A 22,442-nucleotide genomic window follows, 5' to 3' on the forward strand; every position below is an offset into this window, starting at 1 on the left:
TGTAACATAACCTTGTCACAAATATCAACCTTGTTTCGTTGCTAGTACGGATCACTATAGCTAGCTAGCTATACTAACTGAGTAGAATGTTTAAACCAGGGATGTTGCGAATATTCGCATCCGCATTGTTTTCAACATCCGCATCCGCATAAAATCGATGCGGAGCTTAATGCGGATGTGGAACAGGTAGGTGCAGGAACATCTTAGCGGCGGCGTAGGTGCTACATAATTTCGTCATTAGCCAATAGGAATCTCGTTTCGTTTTTGTGATTCGTCGATCAAGCACTTTAGCCTATGACGTACAGCGACAAGAAGTGAAAAGTTTGTTTTATTTGTACTTTAGTATAGTAATGCGATTGTAGGGCACCTATATATTCTTGTTCAAATACTGTTTCGTTTTTTATTTAAAAAAAAATTTGACGTTTTATTGTGCCTAATCTTGACATCCGCATCCGCGGATGTGAGCCTTTAAATATTCTATTTTAATGTCAAAAAATCGGCATCCGCAACATCCCTGGTTTAAACTGTTTTGAAATAACGTTTACGAGGGTTCATCATACATAGCCGTTAACCACTATTCGAGTTTTTGCCCGAGATGCGATTGGTCATGGAAATCTGTTCCTGGCCCGCGGTCTAAAAGGTCTGATCAAGTGGTAAGCACAACATTATAGGGTCAACGACCCCCTTTCGTAAGATATCTGAATATTTCATCTATAGTAGTAATTAAAGTGTTGTAACTGACATACAACTGTATTTAAAGCAAAGATATCCCGAAACATTAGAAAGCGATTTATCAAGACCTAGGTCTGGAGTATAGCGTTATATGGTAGCGAGACGTGGATATTAACCCAGCGTGATAGAGACAGATTAAGCGCTTTTGAAATGTGGACATGGAAAACAATGGAAGGTATAAGCTGGAAGGAGAGGAAAACGAATGCAGAAGTATTGGATTTGGTAGGTGAGAAGCGATCTCTGCTGAGATTAATTGAAAACAGAAGGGGAAATAAGTTGGGGCACCTGATACGGCACGATACTTACATAAAGTCTATAATAGAAGGAAGAATATAAAAAACCGGCCAAGTGCGAGTCGGACTCGCGTTCCAAGGGTTCCGTACATTACACAATTTAAACAATGTATTTTTTATGTAAAAAACCCGTAGGGGTCGGATCAAAAACTAAGTAATTAAGTCCGACTCACGCTCGACTGCACATTTGTAATATGTTTTCCGGTGGTAACATATTTGTAATAGGCAAAGATCTATTTTGTGTATTTTTTTCAAAATTTTTGACCCAGTATTTTCGGAGATAAAGGGGGGGGGGGGGGATGGTCATTTTTTGCCTATTTTCTTGAATAACTTCTCAACTGTTTGTCGTAAAATTATAAAAAATATATATTTGAGATTATCACAATGAGCTCTTTCATTTGATATGTAACACGATATAGTTTGACAAACTTTATTTTTTAATTTTCTCGTTTAATTTTAATTTATTTTAAAAGTGGCCCCCGTGTTCAAAATTTATTTTTTTTACGTTACATGTCCATCTTCATCCATCCATCCATCATGGTCATCTCTGGAGCAGGCCTTTACCCTCAGCTGAGAGGGGTTCTCGCTTGACATTGCTATTTATACTTTATTATTATATTACTATTGACATTTAAATTATCAATCTGCATTTTGTTGACTATTATTCTATTAATTAAAAGGCATGAAAATATTCAATTTAATTAAATGTATTAAACTTAATTAATAATTAATTAATGCCTACTAGGAATTTATCAAAAATTTGCATAACAGAATAGGGAGATATAGAATTGTACTGTAACTTTTTACGAAGCACCTTTGACTATTAATTTAATTCTATGAGTGTACTTTTTCTTATATTTGCGAGAAATAAAAGGCTTTTTTATTTTTATTTATTTTATTTACATGTCTATCTTTGGGTCACAGACATATATGTGTACCAAATTTTAACTTAATTGGTCCAGTAGTTTCGGAGAAAATAGGCTGTGACAGACGGACAGACAGACAGACGCACGAGTGATCCTATAAGGGTTCCGTTTTTACCTTTTGAGGTACGGAACCCTAAAAAGGAGAGGCAGGGGAAGACCGAGACGTGCGTTTTTGGACCAAGCCAAAGAGAAAATCAACGTAGTGACGTATCAGGAGCTCAAAACAGTGGCAGAAAGAAGAACGGAGTGGCGGTTACTCCACCGACAAGAGCCAGGCTCTTAAGAGTTATGATGATGAACTGACATACATATATAGGTACTTATAAATGTTTATTGCTAAACAACGATAATATTTTCGATTTCTTTATTGAATTGAAATTACCTTGAAAACAATATTTACAGTTCACATACACTGACATACAATACAATGATCTTAACCTAAAACTTAAGTAATATGTGGCTTTCCATCACAGAAAGGCCCTTATGCTTCATGTGGAATAAGAGCTATTATATCAGAATTTCTGTTGAAATTTCAGATAAAATGGTCCTTATTGCACGAAGCATAAGGGCCCTTCTGTGATGGAAAGCCACATATAACATCTCGAACTTATTCAAACCGAGCAATCTTTGACAAATTTTGACTATAGACTAGAAATGTCATGTCCTTGGCACCTTACCAATTTTAGCACTTATTTTAAGGCAGCTTTTTAAGCAGCAGTGGTGACTTTCCTACAAAAAGTGCCAAACACTGGTACTTTTAAGTGTCAATCATTGGATAGGTAGTTAAAATTTACAAAATTTCATGTACTTATTCAATTTATTTGGTCAGAAGCCTTGGTATTTTTATTTTATCACAATTTCCCATAAGTATCTTTCTATTTCTAGTTATACGCTGGCTCGGGTCAAATAAGTATGAGCGCTTAAAAAATACATTTTCTCCTAATATTCAACTAAGACGATTCGGCTATTCGTGTCAAAAAAGATTACATTGCAACATACATCTCAGGTTTTTTTATTCACTCTGCGCTTCAAACATTTTCTATATGTACTTGTTCTAAACATGAAATTTTAAGATTTATACATTTTCTATAATTATAGGATTTTTTTTGGAACTAGTGGAAATACTACATTTGTGTCTTTCCATTACAGAAAGGCCATTATGCTTCATGTGCAATAAGAACTATTGTATCAGAATTTCTGTAAGGACCCTTCTGTGATGGAAAACCACATTTTATTTAAAAAAACAGATATCATTTGAACTGACAATGGTTGACAGAATACATAATCTCAGTTCCATAATTACTACTTATTTCATACGTTGATAATTTTATTTTGTAACTTTACGTTGACCCGAACTGTATATAGAAGGGAGTTTTTGTGTTGTTCATTTGTCCGTCTGTTTGTTTATTAGTCTGTCAATATATTTCGGTTCAGTCGGTTTTCATCTCCTTTAGTCTGTATATGTGACATTTTCAACCAAAAGGTACCACATTGTCGCTTGTCGATATGGTTGATTTCGAATTGAAGCTATATGGAAATAGCGCCTTATTGACAACCGACAATAAGTACCCTTTTGGTTGAAAATGGCACATAATTGTATCTATTAGTCTGATTTCATTTCAGTCTGATTACATAGCAATACATCTGTCTGTGTGTCCATGTATCATTTTGCCTGTATATACAGTGTGGAAAGAATGAATGGGCCCTGGAGGGAAGTGCCTTAAAACCTTAAGTTAGCTCTTTTTGCTCAAAGGAAACATTCTTTTATTTTTTTTAAAGAAACAAAATTGCATTCAAAGATTTTTTGAAATTCGCTCGTTTCACCCGGGAATCAACCGACTAAAAATAAAAAAATAAACACGCTATTTTATTCTACTATTCAATACAGTTAATGTTAATGATAACATTTCTCCAAGAAACATTAGGCAAAATACAAAATCTGTCGTACAAAATATCGATAAAATCGAATATTTTGTATTCAAAATTCATTATTTTCAAAAATAAAAGAATGTTTTCTTTAAGCAAAATGAGCTAACTTAAGGTTTTGAGGTACTTTCCCTCCAGGGCCCATTCATTCTTTCCACACTATATATGATCTAGGTGCCTACCCATCACCATATCACCTTGTGTCATGTCAATGTCTCCCTGTCTGTCAGTCTAATGTACGGTTGCCATATACGTACCCTTAAACCGGGACATGTCTCCGTTTGAGGCTTGGTGTCCCCGCCATTAAGCAAATTGTCCCCGTCAATGCTCAGAATTGCTCAAGGGTTGCCATACGTCCCGGTTTGCAGCTTGGTGTCCCGGTGATACTCAACGGAGCAATATTTGCAACCCCCGTTTCGCTAAATCAAAAACGCAAAAAAAAACAATTGTCCTGGTCAACGTCAACTTATGGCAACCCTAGTCTAATGCTGTCTAGCTGGGCTTGGTTAACTTAAAGAGTCAGTCTGAGTGGCCCTTGTCTGACTAAGATTGTCATTGCCAATTAGAGTAATTAGTGTTCTATGTTAATTGTAAACCAGTGGTACATTATTCTGTCTGTTAGTTTTCTACGTATCTATTAACTTGAATTATCTGTTTAAGTCTGTCTGTTTATCAGTCACTATTTCGATTTTTTCTTACAACAATCTTCCTCTACAGTTGGGAGCATTACAATAGCAATACAGCACTTTCCCGGGCACGGAACCCACGTCATAATTATAGTTCCACGTGAGCTCGGTGCCCGCGCGTATCTGGGAGAGCGCGAAGAACGCGACCCAGGGGAAGCGAGGGTCGTGCGTGTCCACGAACACATTCTGGACGAACACGTTTGGAGTGCATGAGTGCTGGAAACAGAAAAAAATTACAATAATTGGGTATCCTCACTAGGGAATGTAATAACCGGCCAAACTTCAGAACCGGTTACGGTTATGCCCGTAAAATTACCGATAATTGGTAAAAAAATGATAAAGTTACAATCAAGTAAGGTTTTTTTTTACTTATTTTTTAGCTATCCTGTATATAATAATTGACTTTTCGGTTAAATGTCTCTTTAAAGTTAAATCTCTCCTGCACCAACATTTATGTCTCTGTTTGACCCGATGGTTGACAGGTAGAATGCTTTTTGGCATCAAGTCCTCCATTTATAACTTTTTCTGTTTGTGCAAAAGTTAAAAAAAGCGTAATGAATGAAATGAATGTTTCTTTATTCAGGCAATAGACCCATTACATACAATACAATAGACAGGCAATAGACCCATTACATACAGTAATTGAGAGTATAGTCTACTTACCTACATTGAGATATCTTCCGATGTTGCCCTGAACCTTGGGGTCCATGTGAGTAAGGTAAAAGGCCGAGGCTGGCGAGGGGTCCTATATCACACGAGTGTGTTACTTACATTGAGATATCTTCCGATGTTGCCCTGAACCTTGGCGTCCATGTGAGTAAGTTAAAAGGCCGAGGATAGCGAGGGGTCATATATCACGAGTGTGTTACTTACATTGAGATATCTTCCGATGTTGCCCTGAACCTTGGGGTCCATGTGAGTAAGTTAAAAGGCCGAGGCTGGCGAGGGCTCGTACATCACACGAGTGTGTTACTTACATTGAGATATCTTCCGATGTTGCCCTGAACCTTGGCGTCCATGATATAGCACGCCTCGTCTTTGCCGAATAGTGTGCGCACAGATCTACACATAAAAACATTATTGTTATAACATATGCGACAAGCATCAGTAAATATGGGTCAATAGTAGATTGTTAACCAAGGGTGGAAAGTGAACCAATTCACCCCAGATATTTTATAGTCCGAGGGTGAGATGGTTACTTTAACCCGAGTTAAACACTCTACTTTTTATTTCGACTATGAGGAAAGTCAAACACAAGAAATGTAGGTTTATTATTGGTAAGTACATATATTTCTTTAGAACAAATTGTTTATTATTGGTAAGTATACTAAGTATATTTCTTTAGAATAAATAATAGGTAAACCACATAACAAAAATGAAGTTTACGGTAAAATTTGAACAATTCGAAAATTTCAAAGTTTTGCCAGGCATATTTATATTAGAATTACTTTCCACCCTAGGGTGGGAAAACCAATTTTCCACCCGGCTATCAGCCTATAAAAGGTGAACTTTCCGAACAGGAGAGATGAAAAATTATTTTCGTTGTCTTGTTTCTGACCACTCTGTCACGCTTGTATATATGTCTTCTATCAACTAGCTAAAAAAAGTCGAGTGCTATTGCTTGTCAGTTTAGCTACGAGAAAAATTAAAAACTAAATTTCATCCCATACAAAATTTAAGCTACACTCCGTCACATTTTTGGGGGACAAAAAATAAGAAAACGAAAAGAATTTTGAACCAAATATGCTACGACACTAAAATGGGTAAGTTAAATCTTTGCGGGAAAGTATTTTTTTTTTTCCTAAAAACAGGGCTAGTGCAAGTCGGACTCGCCCACCGAGAACTTTTGAGAAACGGGCCCCTGGTTAAAGTCGCGGGAAACCGTTGGTTGAGGGCAACGAATGACCGTTCGTTGTGGAGATCATTGGACGTTTTTCGGCTGAGATGATGATGATTTAAAAACAACTGAACGAACTTACTTGTATTTAGAGATGAACTCCTTGCCCCCCATGCCGGCCTGCGCGGAGAAGTGTGCCGGCTCTCTTACTGCGAATAAAAATATTCGATTAATACATATATATATGTTAGTCTGTTATGTATTTGTAATATGGGCCTTGTTGCCTGATTTAAATTTTAAATAAATAACTCACGTTCTTCATCGTCGCTGATGGTGATGCAGTCTTCGTTTCCGTCCTTGTCGTGCTGTTTAATTTCTCTTTCTTCCCTCTCTTTCTTGCATTTCTCACGCTTACGGAGACGTTTGCTAAAAGATATACAATAATTTTAGTGTGTAAATTTTCGTAAAAACCGGTAGTTATAGTCTTCATCTTCTCAAATGACTTTTGAGAGAATTGAATTTGAGAGAGGTAATCTAGACATATAGTTGGTCAAACCAATCTGTCAGTCAGTAACAACCAGGAAAATCATATTCATCCCTTTCTTTTGGGCGCTAGTACTAGTGTAAGACAAAGATGGTATGACTCTCTCTGTCTACGTTTGAAATGTGACAGTCCTTTGACAAACTATATTGACCGGGATATAGACCGTGATTACCTTTTGTATTATTTATGAGCTCCCTATAATGATGACGATAATGGTTTAACCGCGTGGAAATATCGGGAGCTCATAAACAATACAAAAGGTAATCACGGTCCATATCCCGGTCAATATAAGTCTAGTGAAACTAACCGTGAATCATTCAATACTATGAGAGGTAAAAAAAGCAAAAAAAAAAAGATTATTGTTATCGGACAATAAAGAAATTTAATTTAATTGTCTCTTTTGTGCGAGCGGTCGGTCTTTGTCTGCCATTGTGTGTTGGCGAGTGCTACGGCGCGTGCGGCGCTCACACACAATGGCCGACCACTCGCAATGATACACCCAAAATTTGCCACTGAAATTTGAACCTATAGTGCAGGAAGTAGAGTTGATTTTTATTGTTATATAATTGAATATGGTTTAAATTTCATCGAACTGAAGATGTCTATAGGTATAGTTAACGCTATTACTACTGAGCTCGTTCAATACCTGTACTAACAATGGCATTCTGTTAAACAAAAGCCATTATTTCTTTTCTGTGAGCGCGTGGCCTTTGTGCCTGCGCGCGTGGCCAATTGTGTGTGAGCCTCAGGCACAAAGGCCACGCGCTCACAGAAAAGAAATAATGGCTTTTGTTTAACAGAATGCCATTGTTAGTACAGGTAAGTGAACGAGCTCAGTAGTAATAGCGTTAACTATATAAGTTACCTGTACTCAGATGGAGCGTACCGTCCCGCCGGCATGGCTGGACGGAAGTCATCGTCGCCATCTTGCTTTTCCTGTTCCTCGTCGGACGATGACGACACTGATGAAGACTCATTTTCCTCCTGTATAGAGACCAAAATATTTAAAAACCGCCCAAGAGCGAGTCGGACTCGCGCACGAAGGATTCCGTACCATCTATAAAAACGGCAAAAAAATCACGTTTGTTGTATGGGATAAATATCAAATATTTATTTTATTATGTTTTTAGTATTTGTTGTTATAGCGGGAACAGAAATAAATCATGTGTGAAAATTTTAATTGTCTAACTATCACGGTTTATGAGATACAGCCTGGTGACAAACAGATAGACAGCGAAGTCTTAATAGGGTCCCGTTTTTACCCTTTGGGTACGGAACCCTAAAAATAGAGAACTATATGATAACGGTGGTTTCAGACTAGCGTATTTTTAAGCGCGTAAGTAAGTAAGTAAGTGTTTTATTTATGCGGTCGTTTCGGAGGTACGAGCCTATACGCGCGTTACATTCCCCTACGTTTGGTTTTTACGAGCTTACGCGCGCGTTATTTTTCCCTACATTTGGTACATACGAGCAAAGATAGATATAACTCCGTAATAGATGGATACAGTCTAAGAAAAAAACGTGCCTCGAAAATCAAGAAAATTTGATTCTCGATCAGATGACGCCACTACCTTTGGTCTACTCTCGGATAGATGGCGTTAACGGTTTCGTTTGTTATTTAATAATTTTAACGCATATCAGTGAAAGAACATGGGTCAAAATTATAAAACTAATTAATGCAAATAAAAATAAAACATTTATCCATATTTAAATACATTTTAACGTATTTTTATAAATCTTCATTTTTAGTTTTAAAGTGTGTCGACAGATGGCAGTGAATTAAATACATTTTAACGTATTTTTATAAATCTTCATTTTTAGTTTTAAAGTGTGTCGACAGATGGCAGTGAATTACAGTGGTTACAAAATTTACTATAAAAAAAACATTTATTTCAGACTATTAAAAGACACTACTACCACAGTACCGCTCTATCTTATTATATCCTCTTTAGTTTCAGTGGCGTAACTAGGGGGGGGGGGGGGGGGGGGGGGTTAGTGCCCCGGGCACCATCCAAGGGGGGGGCGCCAAAATGGGCAAAAGGCAGCAGCAGGGAAACTTTTGTCAGTCGTCAGGGGGCGCAAATTTGGTGACTGCCCCGGGCGCCATATCCTCTAGCTACGCCCCTGACGAGTTTACACGTGAGTACGCGTACACTCGTATAAAACGCTAGTCAGAAACCGCCCTAAGCTCACTCACACGGGACAACTCACAATGACGAATGAGGGTGACGGGTGGAACCACAATTTCTTGTTATATTGCCCCGTTAACCAGTGCAGAATAACATAGTTAGTTGAATCAGAATCAGAATCATCGCATTTATTCGTGATAAACTATGACATACAAAAGTATAAAAGAACAAAGAAATATAAACATAAAAATAAATAGTTTACCACGAAATGGTCCCGCCTCAGCATAATGCTAACCCAAAAGTCAGCGCTGATCTTCCGGCGAAACCATTTTGAGGGCCACGAACGAACGCAGCTGTACGACACGGCCCTATTTTAAAACACAGAACGCGACTTTGCGGCGGCGAATGGGCGGCGATCAGCGCCATCTAATCTGCCGGTGAGATGTCATGATGACATAGAGGGCCATGTCGTACATGTGCTGATTAATGTATTATTTATATAAAAAAATAATATATAACACTAGTATTTGGTACAAGCAAAAGAAAATCAACGTGATTACATAACAAAAACTAAAAATACAATCTTACAATATAAAATAGTGGATGTGTTTACTTTGCCAAAGTGAAAGTTCGTACATACGACTGACAATGAAAGTCTCCAAGTTTGTTACAATTGTTACACGAGGAAGATGAATTACACATATAGATATAAATATAACACACAATAGTGAAGTAAGAATTGCAAGGCAAGAGTTGGAAGCAAAGATAGATATAACTCCGTAATAGATGGATACAGTAAGGAAAAAACGTACGTGCCTCGAAAATCACGAAAATTTGATTCTTGTTCAGCGGGCGCTACTAGCTTTGGCCTACTGTCGAATAGATGTCGTTGACGGTTTCGTTTGTTATTTAACAGTTTTAACGCATATCAGTGAAAGAACATGGGTCAAAATCATAAAAACAATTAATGCAAATAAAAAAAATCATTTATCCATATTTAAATACATTTTATCGTATTTTTATAAATATTTATTTTTAGTTTTAAAGTGTGTCGACAGATGGCAGTGAATTTACTGGGGTTACAAAATTTACTATGACAGTACCGCTCTAGTATAAGTTACTCTATGGTTGGAAGCAAAGATAGATATAACTCCGTAATAGATGGATACAGTCTAAGGAAAAAACGTGCCTCGAAAATCAAGAAAATTTTATTTTCGTTCAGAGCGCGCTACTAGCTTTGGCCTACTGTCGTATAGATGGCGTTGACGGTTTCGTTTGTTATTTAACAATTTTAACGCATATCAGTTAAAGAACATGGGTCAAAATCATAAAAACAATTAATGCAAATAAAAAAAATCATTTATCCATATTTAAATACATTTTATCGTATTTTTATAAATCTTCATTTTTAGTTTTAAAGTGTGTCGACAGATGGCAGTGAATTTACTGGGGTTACAAAATTTACTATGACAGTACCGCTCTAGTATAAGTTACTCTATGGTTGGAAGCAAAGATAGATATAACTCCGTAATAGATGGATACAGTCTAATGAAAAAACGTGCCTCGAAAATCACGAAAATTTGATTCTTGTTCAGAGGGCGCTACTAGCTTTGGCCTACTGTCGTATAGATGTCGTTGACGGTTTCGTTTGTTATTTAACAGTTTTAACGCATATCAGTGAAAGAACATGGGTCAAAATCATAAAAATAATTAATGCAAATAAAAAAATCATTTATCCATATTTAAATACATTTTATCGTATTTTTATAAATCTTCATTTTTAGTTTTAAAGTGTGTCGACAGATGGCAGTGAATTTACTGGGGTTACAAAATTTACTATGACAGTACCGCTCTAGTATAAGTTACTCTATGGTTGAAAGAGATGTTGTGCTCCGTTATACTAATATGTATGGCTCATTAATTTATTTATCCTTGATTATTATTTATATAGCATAGAATAACATTATATAGTGCATAGATTATAATATAATACTAACCATATTTTATAAGTCATATATATATATAAGGTGAAAATAGACACACACAAATGTACGAGTATACATCAGGGATGTTGCGAATATTCGCATCCGCATCCGCAACCGCGGAACTTCGCAACATCCGCATCCGCATAAAATCGATGCGGAGCTTAATGAGAATGCGGATGTGGAACAGGTAGGTACAGGAACGTCTTAACGGCAGCGTAAGTGCTAGGTATTTTCGTCATTAGCCAATAGGAATCTCGTTTCGTTTTTGCGATTCGTCGATCGAGCCTATGACGGACAGCGAAAAGAAGTGAATAATTTGTTTTATTTGGACTTTAGTATAGTAATGCGATTGTGGGGCACCTATATTCTTGTTCAAATACTAAGTTTCGGTCTTTTAAAAAAAAAAAATACTAAAGTGTAATATTTGACGTTTTTTATATGCCTAATCTCGACATCCGTGAGCCTTTAAAAATCCGCATCCGCAACATCCCTGGTATATATTAAAGGACGCAACACAGGGTACAAATTAAAAATAAACCCCTCTCACCTGTAAGAGGCAGCCTCTGGCCAGCTGTAAGACCAATACATGGGCTGAAGAAGAGGATCTAATGGGTGGATCAACTTCTTCTCGCCGATATTGTCTCGTTACCCAGCGGTGGTAGCATCGTTGTATTTTTATCACCTGTCACTTTCGCACTTACACCACAGGCCAAAACTATGGAAACAACGTTGTTTTCTTTAATATCTCATGTTTCTATCTTTGTTGTATATATTTGTTAACTCAGACTTACATTAGGCAAACCCAAAAGATTAAAAATACACGCTTAATATCAAAACATCCTAAAATATTGTCAAAAATCTAAAAAAATAAAGTAGGAAAAAGTTACATAATTATACCTACCCTTTAATAACATGACAAAATGTTGAATTGGCAACTATCACAGCCAGAGTAATTTACTTTTAAAATGTTCTATCATTATTTTTACCAAATTGTCAATGAGTAGTATAAAATCCGTCGCTTAAAAGATCACACTTTTCTATTGAAATACAAGCTTGTTTCCATACTTTTGGCCTGGGGTGTACATACTTGTTAGAACGTGACAGGCATGGTGACAGGCGATAAAAATGCGTCCGTGCTTAGCCCGCAGGAGACAACAGTAAGACTTACGTGCGAGTGTACGTAAGAGCATGAGAATTTGTTAGAAAAATATTGTAAAGTAATAATTACATGCTTAGTAGATGGCGTATAATGTACGATTCCCATCGACCGGCTGGAGTCGGGCCGCGCCGGAGCGCATTTTAAATTTGCCTATCTATACTAATATTGGTAAAAGTTAATACTATAAAACCTTGATTTGAGCGCGAAGAAAAAGTTGACCAACCCAATTTAATAAATAATGTTAAAAAGTTGAATTATCTAATATAAACTGGGCAAAAGGATAAACATTAAACAATCTATCGTGATAAAGTGGGAGCTACCAAAAAACAAATAAAAATATTAAATACCTTTAGTTCCGAAAATAGTGTTTGGGGTCCTGGCGCTCTAAGTCTCTTTGGAGACCTTGCAAAGAGACTCAGGGACGTAACTGGGGACCTTAGAGCTGGCAGTTACCTCGCTCAACGCATCAGTCTGGCAGTTCAGCGGGGTAACGCAGCCAGCCTCTTAGGGACCTTGCCGCAGGGGCCTTTTTTAGATTTAGTTTAGTTTAGTTTACTTTTATTTTTATATTTATTTAGATTTATTGTAATTTTAAGTAGTTGGTATTTATTGTTTTATGCTGTATTTTATGTTTTCAAATAAATGAAATATCATAAATAGTGTTTTTATGTTCTAAAATGCACTTTTCGAAAATTAATCTTGTAAAAGCTACATGCTTAACCCTTTTCCAGGCATAGTACGATTTATCGACCACACACGCCAATAGAATTTCAACCTTAGCAATCTGATTTAAGGTTCAAATTAGATTTGACTTTCGGGAAATAAGAGCTGTATACAAATTAATTATCAAATTCGGATTAATTGGAATATGTTTAGATTTTCAGGGAAAAACTTGTAGATTAGTGCGGCCTGGGAAATGGTTAAAAAACTATGGAATAAATCAAATTATGTATTAAATATTTGGAATTTGGTCTTGAAAGTGTAACAATACATACATACATAATCACGCCCATTTCCCGGAGGGGTAGGCAGAGACCACGGATTTCCACTTGCTACGATCCTGACATACCTCTTTCGTTTCCTTCACTTTCATAATATTCCTCATACACGCTCGCCGGTTTAGGGTGCTCTTGACCTGGCCTTTCTTCAGGATTTCCCCGATCTGATCAGAGAAAGTCTGCCCCTTCCAAATCCCGCTTCTACTTATCACTTATACACTCTCTTTGTTAGCCTTCGTTCACTCCTTCTTTTAGTAGCAACAATACTAACTTTATATCTTTCAAACACTACTAATTAACTTATTTTAAGGGTCCCCAGCAAGTTCGGTTCTCCATACAAACGTAGTTCCGATCTCATTTTAAAACGACTAGCTGCATTGCTCTGAAACTTTATACTTACAAAAGGATAAGGTATATCTATGTCTGTAATTAGTTTATGTAGCTTCAGATACCATAGTTAAAAATTACAGCGAATTTAAATGTTTCATATAAAAACTTGCTTTTGCTCTATTTTGTTTGTTTTATAAACTGGAGCTATATATAAACTAATTTCAGACCTGGATATACCTCGTGTCATTGTATGTGCAAATTTTCATTACAATCCAACACGTAGTTTTAACCCTTAAATGCATATTGTTGCCAAATGTATACAAAGCATTGGACAGCTCACAGATTCAACAGAAAAAAGCTTAAGGGGCCGTAGTCGATTTTTGAGCAAAAATTTTAAATTGATAGATTTAGTCGTTGAAATTATACACGTTTTGTTACGTAATATCTAAATAACAAGTATTGGTTTCTATTAGCACGTCTTCTCATCTTGCCTTTTAATAATCAGGTCGCGAGCGTGCGTCACCGGTATTTTATAAAAAGAAGGGGTAGTTTTTAAAAATTAATAAAAAATGTATGGTGGTAAATTATACAAATTGATGTATAAGAATAGTTTCAGCAAATGTAGTAGATTGTTTAAGTATGAAAATTTTGTTGAAATTAAGTCGATTTTCAGAGAAATTGTCGCTTGTTTTGAAGTAATTTCTGGAGAAAATTGATTTCGTCTAACTTTCATTTACACTACTTCAAAGTCATAATAATAAAAATGTAGTCTGATAAACGTCAAGTACAGGATATGTGTAATACAAAATTACCAAGTTTAGCCGTCCAAACTTTACGAAATTTACAAATAAGAGTGACAAAATCAGTGCTTTACGCGCGTTTACCTAAGCGTCCATCAGAAAAGCCAACATTACTAATTTAGTGAGTCTGTTTTCAAAAAATTGATCTGATAAAAGGTAAGATAAGAAGACGTGCTAATAGAAACCAGTACTTGTTATTTCAATTAGGTAACAAAAGGTGTACAATTTCACCGACTAAATCTATCAATTTTACATTTTTGCGACTAAAATCGACACCGGCCTCTTAAGTTTCTGAACGCATCTTTAAACCAAACGCCAAGTAGTAGTAGTCATTTTTTTAAATCATGCATTTAAGGGTTAAACTGAGAGCGGAACTACGTTTGTATGGGAAGGTGCAATTCGGCCGAGCTTGCCGGGGACTAACAATATATCCTTTATAATTGTTATTCGAATAATAATATTAAGTATTATAGCTAAGTTATGCACGTAATATTTTATTTTCTCAAGTAAGTGAATTATTGTTATTCTTTTGAGAAACAAAGATCTTTAACCGAATAATAACACTCACCTCGTCCGCTTTCTTGGCGTCCTCGGGTATATCTTCCTCGAAACCTTCCTTCATTTGCTCGACAACTTCTATATAGTCCAACTCCGCGAGATACTCGTCTCCCTCGTTCAAACCATCCTATAACGTAAAATTGGATTTTATATGTGTTTGAAATTACTAAATAATCATCTTTAGCAAAACGGTTGCTGTCAACGTTGTTCATACATAATGCGGGTTTGACCTGACCGCTGACCGCAGAACGCATCCAGTGTGGCAAATCCTTTATTTTACCAAAGATAGATATAACTCCGTAATAGATGGATACAGTCTAAGGAAAAAACGTGCCTCGAAAATCAAGAAAATTTGATTCTCGTTCAGAGGGCGCTACTAGTTTTGGCCTACAGTCGTATAGATGGCGTTGACGGTTTCGTTTGTTATTTAACAGTTTTAATGCATATCAGTGAAAGAACATGGGTCAAAATCATAAAAATAATTAATGCAAATAAAAAAAATCATTTATCTATATTTAAATACATTCTATCGTATTTTTATAAATCTTCACTTTTAGTTTTAAAGTGTGTCGACAGATGGCAGTGAATTTACTGGGGTTACAAAATTTACTATGACAGTACCACTCTAGTATAAGTTACTCTATGATTTTACGAAACAGACAACATTTATGACCAATGGGGTTGGCCGGTCGAAATAATTAGCAGATGGCGCCAGCATAGCATAGCATGTCAATCCCTAAAATTGTGTCAAATTTTTGTTTTGTTTAATACCCTGGATGCCAGCCCTTTAAGCCCAATCTCATACAAAAAGGGGCAAGCTATGATGGCGCCATCCCTGCAAACCTTTGACAGTTGCCAACTCCATTAGTGCATCTTATAATCATGACTATAAAATAATATGGTATCTTAGTATCCCATCATCAGATTCTGTCCTGATGACAATTAAGTTTACCTGTGAAATACAGGGTGAAATTTTAATCAGCCGGAATGTAGGGGGTGCAGGGGGACAATTTCGACTGCGGGGTAATTTCAACATGTCGAATCTCTTCCATATGTAAAGAGGCCCTAAGGCAAGTGTACACGCTCGTAGGGGCATTATCAGAAAAAAGAATGTTTTTTTTTCGAAATAGAGTTAATTAACTTACCGGTGTCTTTGAGAAAGTTACTTGATTTAAGCTCAGGAATGAATCCTTGAAATTAACGGAAATATAAAAAAACCGGCCAAGTGCGAGTCGGACTCGCCCACCGAGGGTTACGTACTTTTTAGTATTTGTTGTTATAGCGGCAACAGAAATACATCATCTGTGAAAATTTCAACTGTCTAGCTATCACGGTTCATGAGATACAGCCTGCTGACAGACAGACGGACAGCGGAGTCTTAGTAATAGGGTCCCGTTTTTACCCTTTGGTTACGGAACCCTAAAAACTCGTGAATAAGGTAAAATATGTGTCATTTTCAACCAAAAGGGTACTTATTGTCACTTGTCAGTAAGGCGCTATTTCCATATAGCTTTAATTAGAAATCAACCTTATCGACAAGCGACAATGTGGTACCTTTTGGTTGAAAACGTCACATATAAGGAGTCGGTAAAGCAAGTTGACTGACGACTTCCGGTTCGAACGCCATCTTGATAGTAGCCGCGTGATTAATTCCTTTGTTTTTTGCTCATAAATATTGTTTAAAGTGTAATATCGATAGCTTTATTATACAATAATCTAATGTGGTAGTGTGCACTGAATGGAGAATTAATCTCAAAGCGTGTTTAACCACCATTTTGGAGTCAACGGCCGGTAGTCCACGTGCTTCTCGTAAAATCCAGCTATCGGTTTTACGAGACAACTACAACAACCAACGAACAACGTCGTGCTCTATAGTACATTATTGTCGAGGCTCGGAAGTAGCTACTTGCTGGCTGAGGATTCGTTTTAAACGGACGACCTTGGGAGTTTGGGAGTTCCAGCCGAGTCATATATAGTGCTTTTCTCAAAAATGGCGTAATAAATGCAAATATAATAGAAATATTTTACAGAAGCAACGTTATTATGTATATATTTTCACAGAAAAAAGTAAAAAGATTTGCTTTGCCGCCTTTTTATTTTTTTAATTAAAAATAGAAGTGTATATTTCTGCTGAAAATACGCCAACCTATTTGAGACACCAAAATAGTCGCGGTACCAACATTGTATAATAATAAGTACTGATCATCTGTTTGGCTGTTTAATGGACCTATGCCTTCATTTGATATGGCCACTTCAACTTTTAAAAAGTTTGGAACTCGACAAATAATGGAATTTGTATTTTTACTTTTTAATTTTTTGACTGACCATAAACTACGCACTTCGCGACCTACTTTTTAACCGGCAACGTCGACTTTGCCGTCCATTTTTGAGAAAAGAGCATTTATTTTGTTCCTACCCTTTTACGTGACATTGGCTACGGGCAACACCGCCCTCAAGTCCATCAAGAAAAGAAAAGAAGAAGAAGTTGACTGACCAGGTTGGCGGTGGCGTCGGTGAGCAGGTTCCCGGCGTACACGCACAGGAACGCGCCCTTCGGCACGTCGTTCAGCGCGCGGATGCCCCACCCGCGGTTCGCTGTTTTGAACACCTGTATCGTGGGGAAAATGTTATTATTATTATTAACTCGTTCTCAGTCGAGTGTTTAAAACTCGAGACGTCATAGCTACAGCAAAACTTCTGTATCATATCATAATACTCGAATTTAAACTTTTGTGAGACATACTAACATTAAATAATTTCACGGTTTAGACTCACTTGTTTTAGTCATAGCAAAGATAGATATAACTCCGTAATAGATGGATACAGTCTAAGGAAAAAACGTGCCTCGAAAATCAAGAAAATTTGATTCTCGTTCAGAGGGCGCTACTAGCTTTGGCCTAATGTCATTGTCATTGGCAATTTTAACGCATATCAGTGAATGAACATGGGTCAAAATCATAAAAATAATTAATGCAAATAAAAAAAATCATTTATCTATATTTAAATACATTCTATCGTATTTTTATAAATCTTCATTTTTAGTTTTAAAGTGTGTCGACAGATGGCAGTGAATTTACTGGGGTTACAAAATTTACTATGACAGTACCGCTCTAGTATAAGTTACTCTATGGTCATAGCAAGTCATAGTGAGTTCGTGCTGTGTGCCGCTACAAGTGCTAGGTGACCTAAACCCAAACACAGCACTACGCCCGCCTACAACGATAGCGCAAGACCTCCCCCAACCGGCTTTCTCGGCGCGCGGCAGTACGCAATACACGGTCGTCGTGAACGCTGCTCGCACTGTTAGTGCTTGAGAAAGGAGACCTAGGCTCACCGAAACATGTCGCGCGAGTGACTAAAACAAGCGAGTCTACACCGTGAAATTATTTGGGGCATTTTCTATTAAAAGGGACCTTATTGTCGATGTCGCTTACGCCGCACAGCGTCGCGCGGCATTGTATTTATATCGGAGCATCGTTTATAATGGCGTAAGCGCCATCGACAATAAGGTCCCTTTTTATAGAAAATATCACATTTAATCATAATACTATTAAATTAATTTAGTATCAAGCAGAAACGTCTACGGACGATGCTAGTCTCCGTAAGGCTCATATATGGTGGAAATATTCGGGTACGGTCTTGGTGGGCTAGCGATCCAGTGGTCATGAGTTCAAGTCCCACCCAAGATAGTGAATTTTTCCACTTTTAATAAATACTATTAGTAATGCAATGTTTAGAGCGAGAAAGGGTTTTGTGTCGCCCAAAAATATGATTTTCTATACTTCCGAAAACGATAGGGTGAACAATTTTTGAAATTGTAGCTAGCTAGCTACGTCAAATTAAATCACATTTACAAACGGGTTACCTTTATTTACCGACGTTTCGACACAGGTGTCACTGGTCGTGGTCGCGGCTAACTGACGTCCCAGCAAAATGTCAAAAAGTATATTTTGACGAATAGGTAACTACGGAACTCTACACTGAGCATGGCCCGACATGATCTTGGCCGTTTATTTTTATAACTGATCAGCAGGTGACTCGACTTGCTTATTCTATAATAAAAATTTTAGTTATGATGAACAACTACGAAGAAACGACGTTTTCTTAAATCGTCTATTTTTCATCTCTTCAACTTAAACATCCTGTAGCTCCTAAAGCATTGATCGTAGAGTAAGAGCATAGAGTAACTTATACTAGAGCGGTACTGTCATAGTAAATTTTGTAACCCCAGTAAATTCACTGCCATCTGTCGACACACTTTAAAACTAAAAATGAAGATTTATAAAAATACGATAAAATGTATTTAAATTTGCATTAATTATTTTTATGATTTTGACTCATGTTCTTTCACTGATATGCGTTAAAATTGTTAAATAACAAACGAAACCGTCAACGCCATCTATACGACAGTAGGCCAAAGCTAGCAGCGCCCTCTGAACGAGAATCAAATTTTCTTGATTTTCGAGGCACGTTTTTTCCTTAGACTGTATCCATCTATTACGGAGTTATATCTATCTTTGGTAAAAGTAAATATAACCTAATTTGTAGAAAATTTTATGTAGAAACTTTTGTTCGGCGTAATTATAATGCTATTCGTACAGATATTCGAAATACAAGCAAAAATTAAAAAAATATACCTTCAACCCCCCCCCCCCCCCCCACTACACCCTCAGTACACTACCCACCCCCGAGAACTTTTAGTATGTTCATCTGGACACTACAAGGTACAACTATACCAATTTTCAAAACTATACGAATTATTTCCGCAGATTTTTTCAATTCTAATTCTACTAGATTTTAACCAAAGATAGATATAACTCCGTAATAGATGGATACAGTCTAAGGAAAAAACGTGCCTCGAAAATCAAGAAAATTTGATTCTCGCTCAGAGGGCGCTACTAGTTTTGGCCTACAGTCGTATAGATGGCGTTGACGGTTTCGTTTGTTATTTAACAATTTTTTAACGCATATCAGTGAAAGAACATGGGTCAAAATCATAAAAATAATTAATGCAAATAAAAAAAAATCATTTATCTATATTTAAATACATTCTATCGTATTTTTATAAATCTTCATTTTTAGTTTTAAAGTGTGTCGACAGATGGCAGTGAATTTACTGGGGTTACGAAATTTACTATGACAGTACCGCTCTAGTATAAGTTACTCTATGTTTTAACATACTATTTACTGAGGCCCGAGGTGTATTTCTATACACCTAAATATTTTTTTCCGCATACACACCTGTAATTTTAGCTGCAAAGGATGTTGTGCCACCCTGTTCAAACAAGTCTGCTTGCATTTACATCTGAAAAAGAAAAGGAAAATATATCAACGGTAAAAACTATAGGACAAAATTGTAGACTTAGTTTCTTTTGTTATTCGGTAAATCTTCAGTCAATCTGCCGCCGCGGGTATAATTCCATACTGGCGGGGTTGCAATTAGCCTCATGCATGAAGTTTATATTTGAACGAAATATGTTTTATTCGGATGTTTGTTACCGTTATATCATGTGACAAATGCATTTCCGTTTTTAAATTACCATTTAATTACTTAAAATTATAAATAAAAAGTACAAAAATTTGCCCGCGAAAAGCTAGTGAGCGAAACGCTCGAAACGCCACGTGACGTCACGCGTTCGACAGATTAGTGTCATTAGTAGCAAACGTCAGTTGGGCCGCCCAACGTGTGACGTCATCACGCTCTGTCGAATTCGCGCCAAAAATTATGAGCGTTTCAACCGCTCAAAAATTTTCAACATTTTAAATATTTTTTAATAAAATAACGTTAAGGTTTACAAAAGTATTTTTATCATTTCCGGTGTTCCAACGATATAAATTATGAATCCAAAAATAAAAATAAATTCATGCATGGAGCTAATTCTGTACACATTGTTACTTGTAGTACTGACCTGCTGTTGCACTCATAGATGCCGGACGAAAGTGGCTCGGGTAGCCGCTTGTACACGTAACCGACTTCGCTCGTATCCAAGCCAATGGTGCGAGCGCCCTCTAGTGTCATTTTCCAACATGCGCATTTGGTCTTGTCCTGCATAAGTAAAAGAATATATTAAGAATGTTCTCATTGAGCTACATCATAAGTATAGTTGGTCAAACCAAATTGACAATAAATAAGAACAAAAAAAACTATACTCATCCTTTTCTTTTGGGTGCTAATACTAGTGTAAGACAAAGATAGTATGATTCTATCTATGTTTGAAATGAGACAGTCCTTTGACAAACTATATAACCAAGGAGTTGTTATAATTAATAGCAGAAGTGTAAAGATTAAGAAAAAATCGTGCCTGGAATAGGGGGTATTACTACAATGTTCTGCCGCCAGAGTGCAGCACTAGCGCCTATCGTAAACCATAGAGTAACTTATACATACTGTGCCACTATGCTATTTTTTGACAAGTTTGCACAGATAATAAAATAAGACATTGATGCACCAAGGCGGTTTGTTTACAAAGGGCCTACCGGGAAACGCGAAAATCAAAATTTAGTTATCTGCCTCTTTATCGCTCGAATATGCAAGAGTAATAGAGAGGTTAGATAACGAAATTTCTATTTTCTTTTTAGTAGACCCTCAGAATGTGATGGGTTGTGGTAGTGGCACGTTTTTCAGAGTTCCGTACCCAAAGGGTAAAAACGGCACCTTATTACTAAGACTCCTCCGTCCGTCTGTCTGTCACCAGGCTGTATCTCATCAACCGTGATAGCTAACAGTTAGATGATGTATTTCTGTTGCCGCTATAACAACAAATACTAAAAAGTACGGAACCCTCGGTGGGCGAGTGCGACTCGCACTTGTCCGGTTTTTTTAGTTGATGATCGCCTGTCACCCATCGTCTTTTAGTGTAAAGTCGTTGATTTCTTTGAACCGTCGTCTCTAACATAACAGTACTTACAGCACAATCATCGGTACAGTCGCATCCACATAGGAACTCGGGGTCGATGTTGAGAGGCACGCCGGCTGTGGGAGTCCGTTCCGTGTTGTAGGAACAGAACTCTGGTAGTGTCGAGTCATAGTAGTTCACGCAGGGGACTGGGACGTTCTCCTTGCCGTGGTAATAACTCCAACATGACACTTACAGCACAATCATCGGTACAGTCGCATCCACATAGGAACTCGGGGTCGATGTTGAGAGGCACGCCGGCTGTCGGAGTACGTTCTGTGTTGTAGGAACAGAACTCTGGTAGTGTCGAGTCATAGTAGTTCACGCAGGGGATTGGGACGTTCTCCTTGCCGTGGTAATAACTCTAACATGACACTTACAGCACAATCATCGGTACAGTCGCATCCACATAGAAACTCGGGGTCGATGTTGAGAGGCACGCCGGCTGTCGGAGTACGTTCTGTGTTGTAGGAACAGAAACCTGGTAGTGTCGAGTCATAGTAGTTCACGCAGGGGACTGGGACGTTCTCCTTGCCGTGGTAATGACTCTAACATGACACTTACAGCACAATCATCGGTACAGTCGCATCCACATAGGAACTCGGGGTCGATGTTGAGAGGCACGCCGGCTGTCGGAGTACGT

General features: G+C 37.3%; 1 protein-coding gene across 1 annotated transcript in view; it reads right to left on the reverse strand.

Annotated features, from left to right (window-relative positions):
* Positions 1 to 2,523: 2,523 nt before the first annotated feature.
* Positions 2,524 to 22,442, reverse strand: part of LOC134753545 (uncharacterized) — a 59,423-nt gene continuing 39,504 nt past the window's right edge. The window contains exons 26-34 of the mRNA XM_063689455.1: positions 20,813 to 20,949; positions 20,145 to 20,208; positions 17,398 to 17,511; positions 14,914 to 15,030; positions 7,810 to 7,928; positions 6,714 to 6,826; positions 6,543 to 6,609; positions 5,541 to 5,625; positions 2,524 to 4,779 (exon numbers count right to left, since the gene is read on the reverse strand). Of these exons, the coding sequence (XP_063545525.1) occupies positions 4,573 to 4,779; positions 5,541 to 5,625; positions 6,543 to 6,609; positions 6,714 to 6,826; positions 7,810 to 7,928; positions 14,914 to 15,030; positions 17,398 to 17,511; positions 20,145 to 20,208; positions 20,813 to 20,949 (1,023 nt within the window). The 3' untranslated portion in view covers positions 2,524 to 4,572. The remainder of the gene's footprint in view (positions 4,780 to 5,540; positions 5,626 to 6,542; positions 6,610 to 6,713; positions 6,827 to 7,809; positions 7,929 to 14,913; positions 15,031 to 17,397; positions 17,512 to 20,144; positions 20,209 to 20,812; positions 20,950 to 22,442) is intronic.

Source organism: Cydia strobilella, chromosome 27, assembly GCF_947568885.1.
Source record: "Cydia strobilella chromosome 27, ilCydStro3.1, whole genome shotgun sequence".
NCBI classification, from domain to species: Eukaryota; Metazoa; Arthropoda; class Insecta; order Lepidoptera; family Tortricidae; genus Cydia; species Cydia strobilella.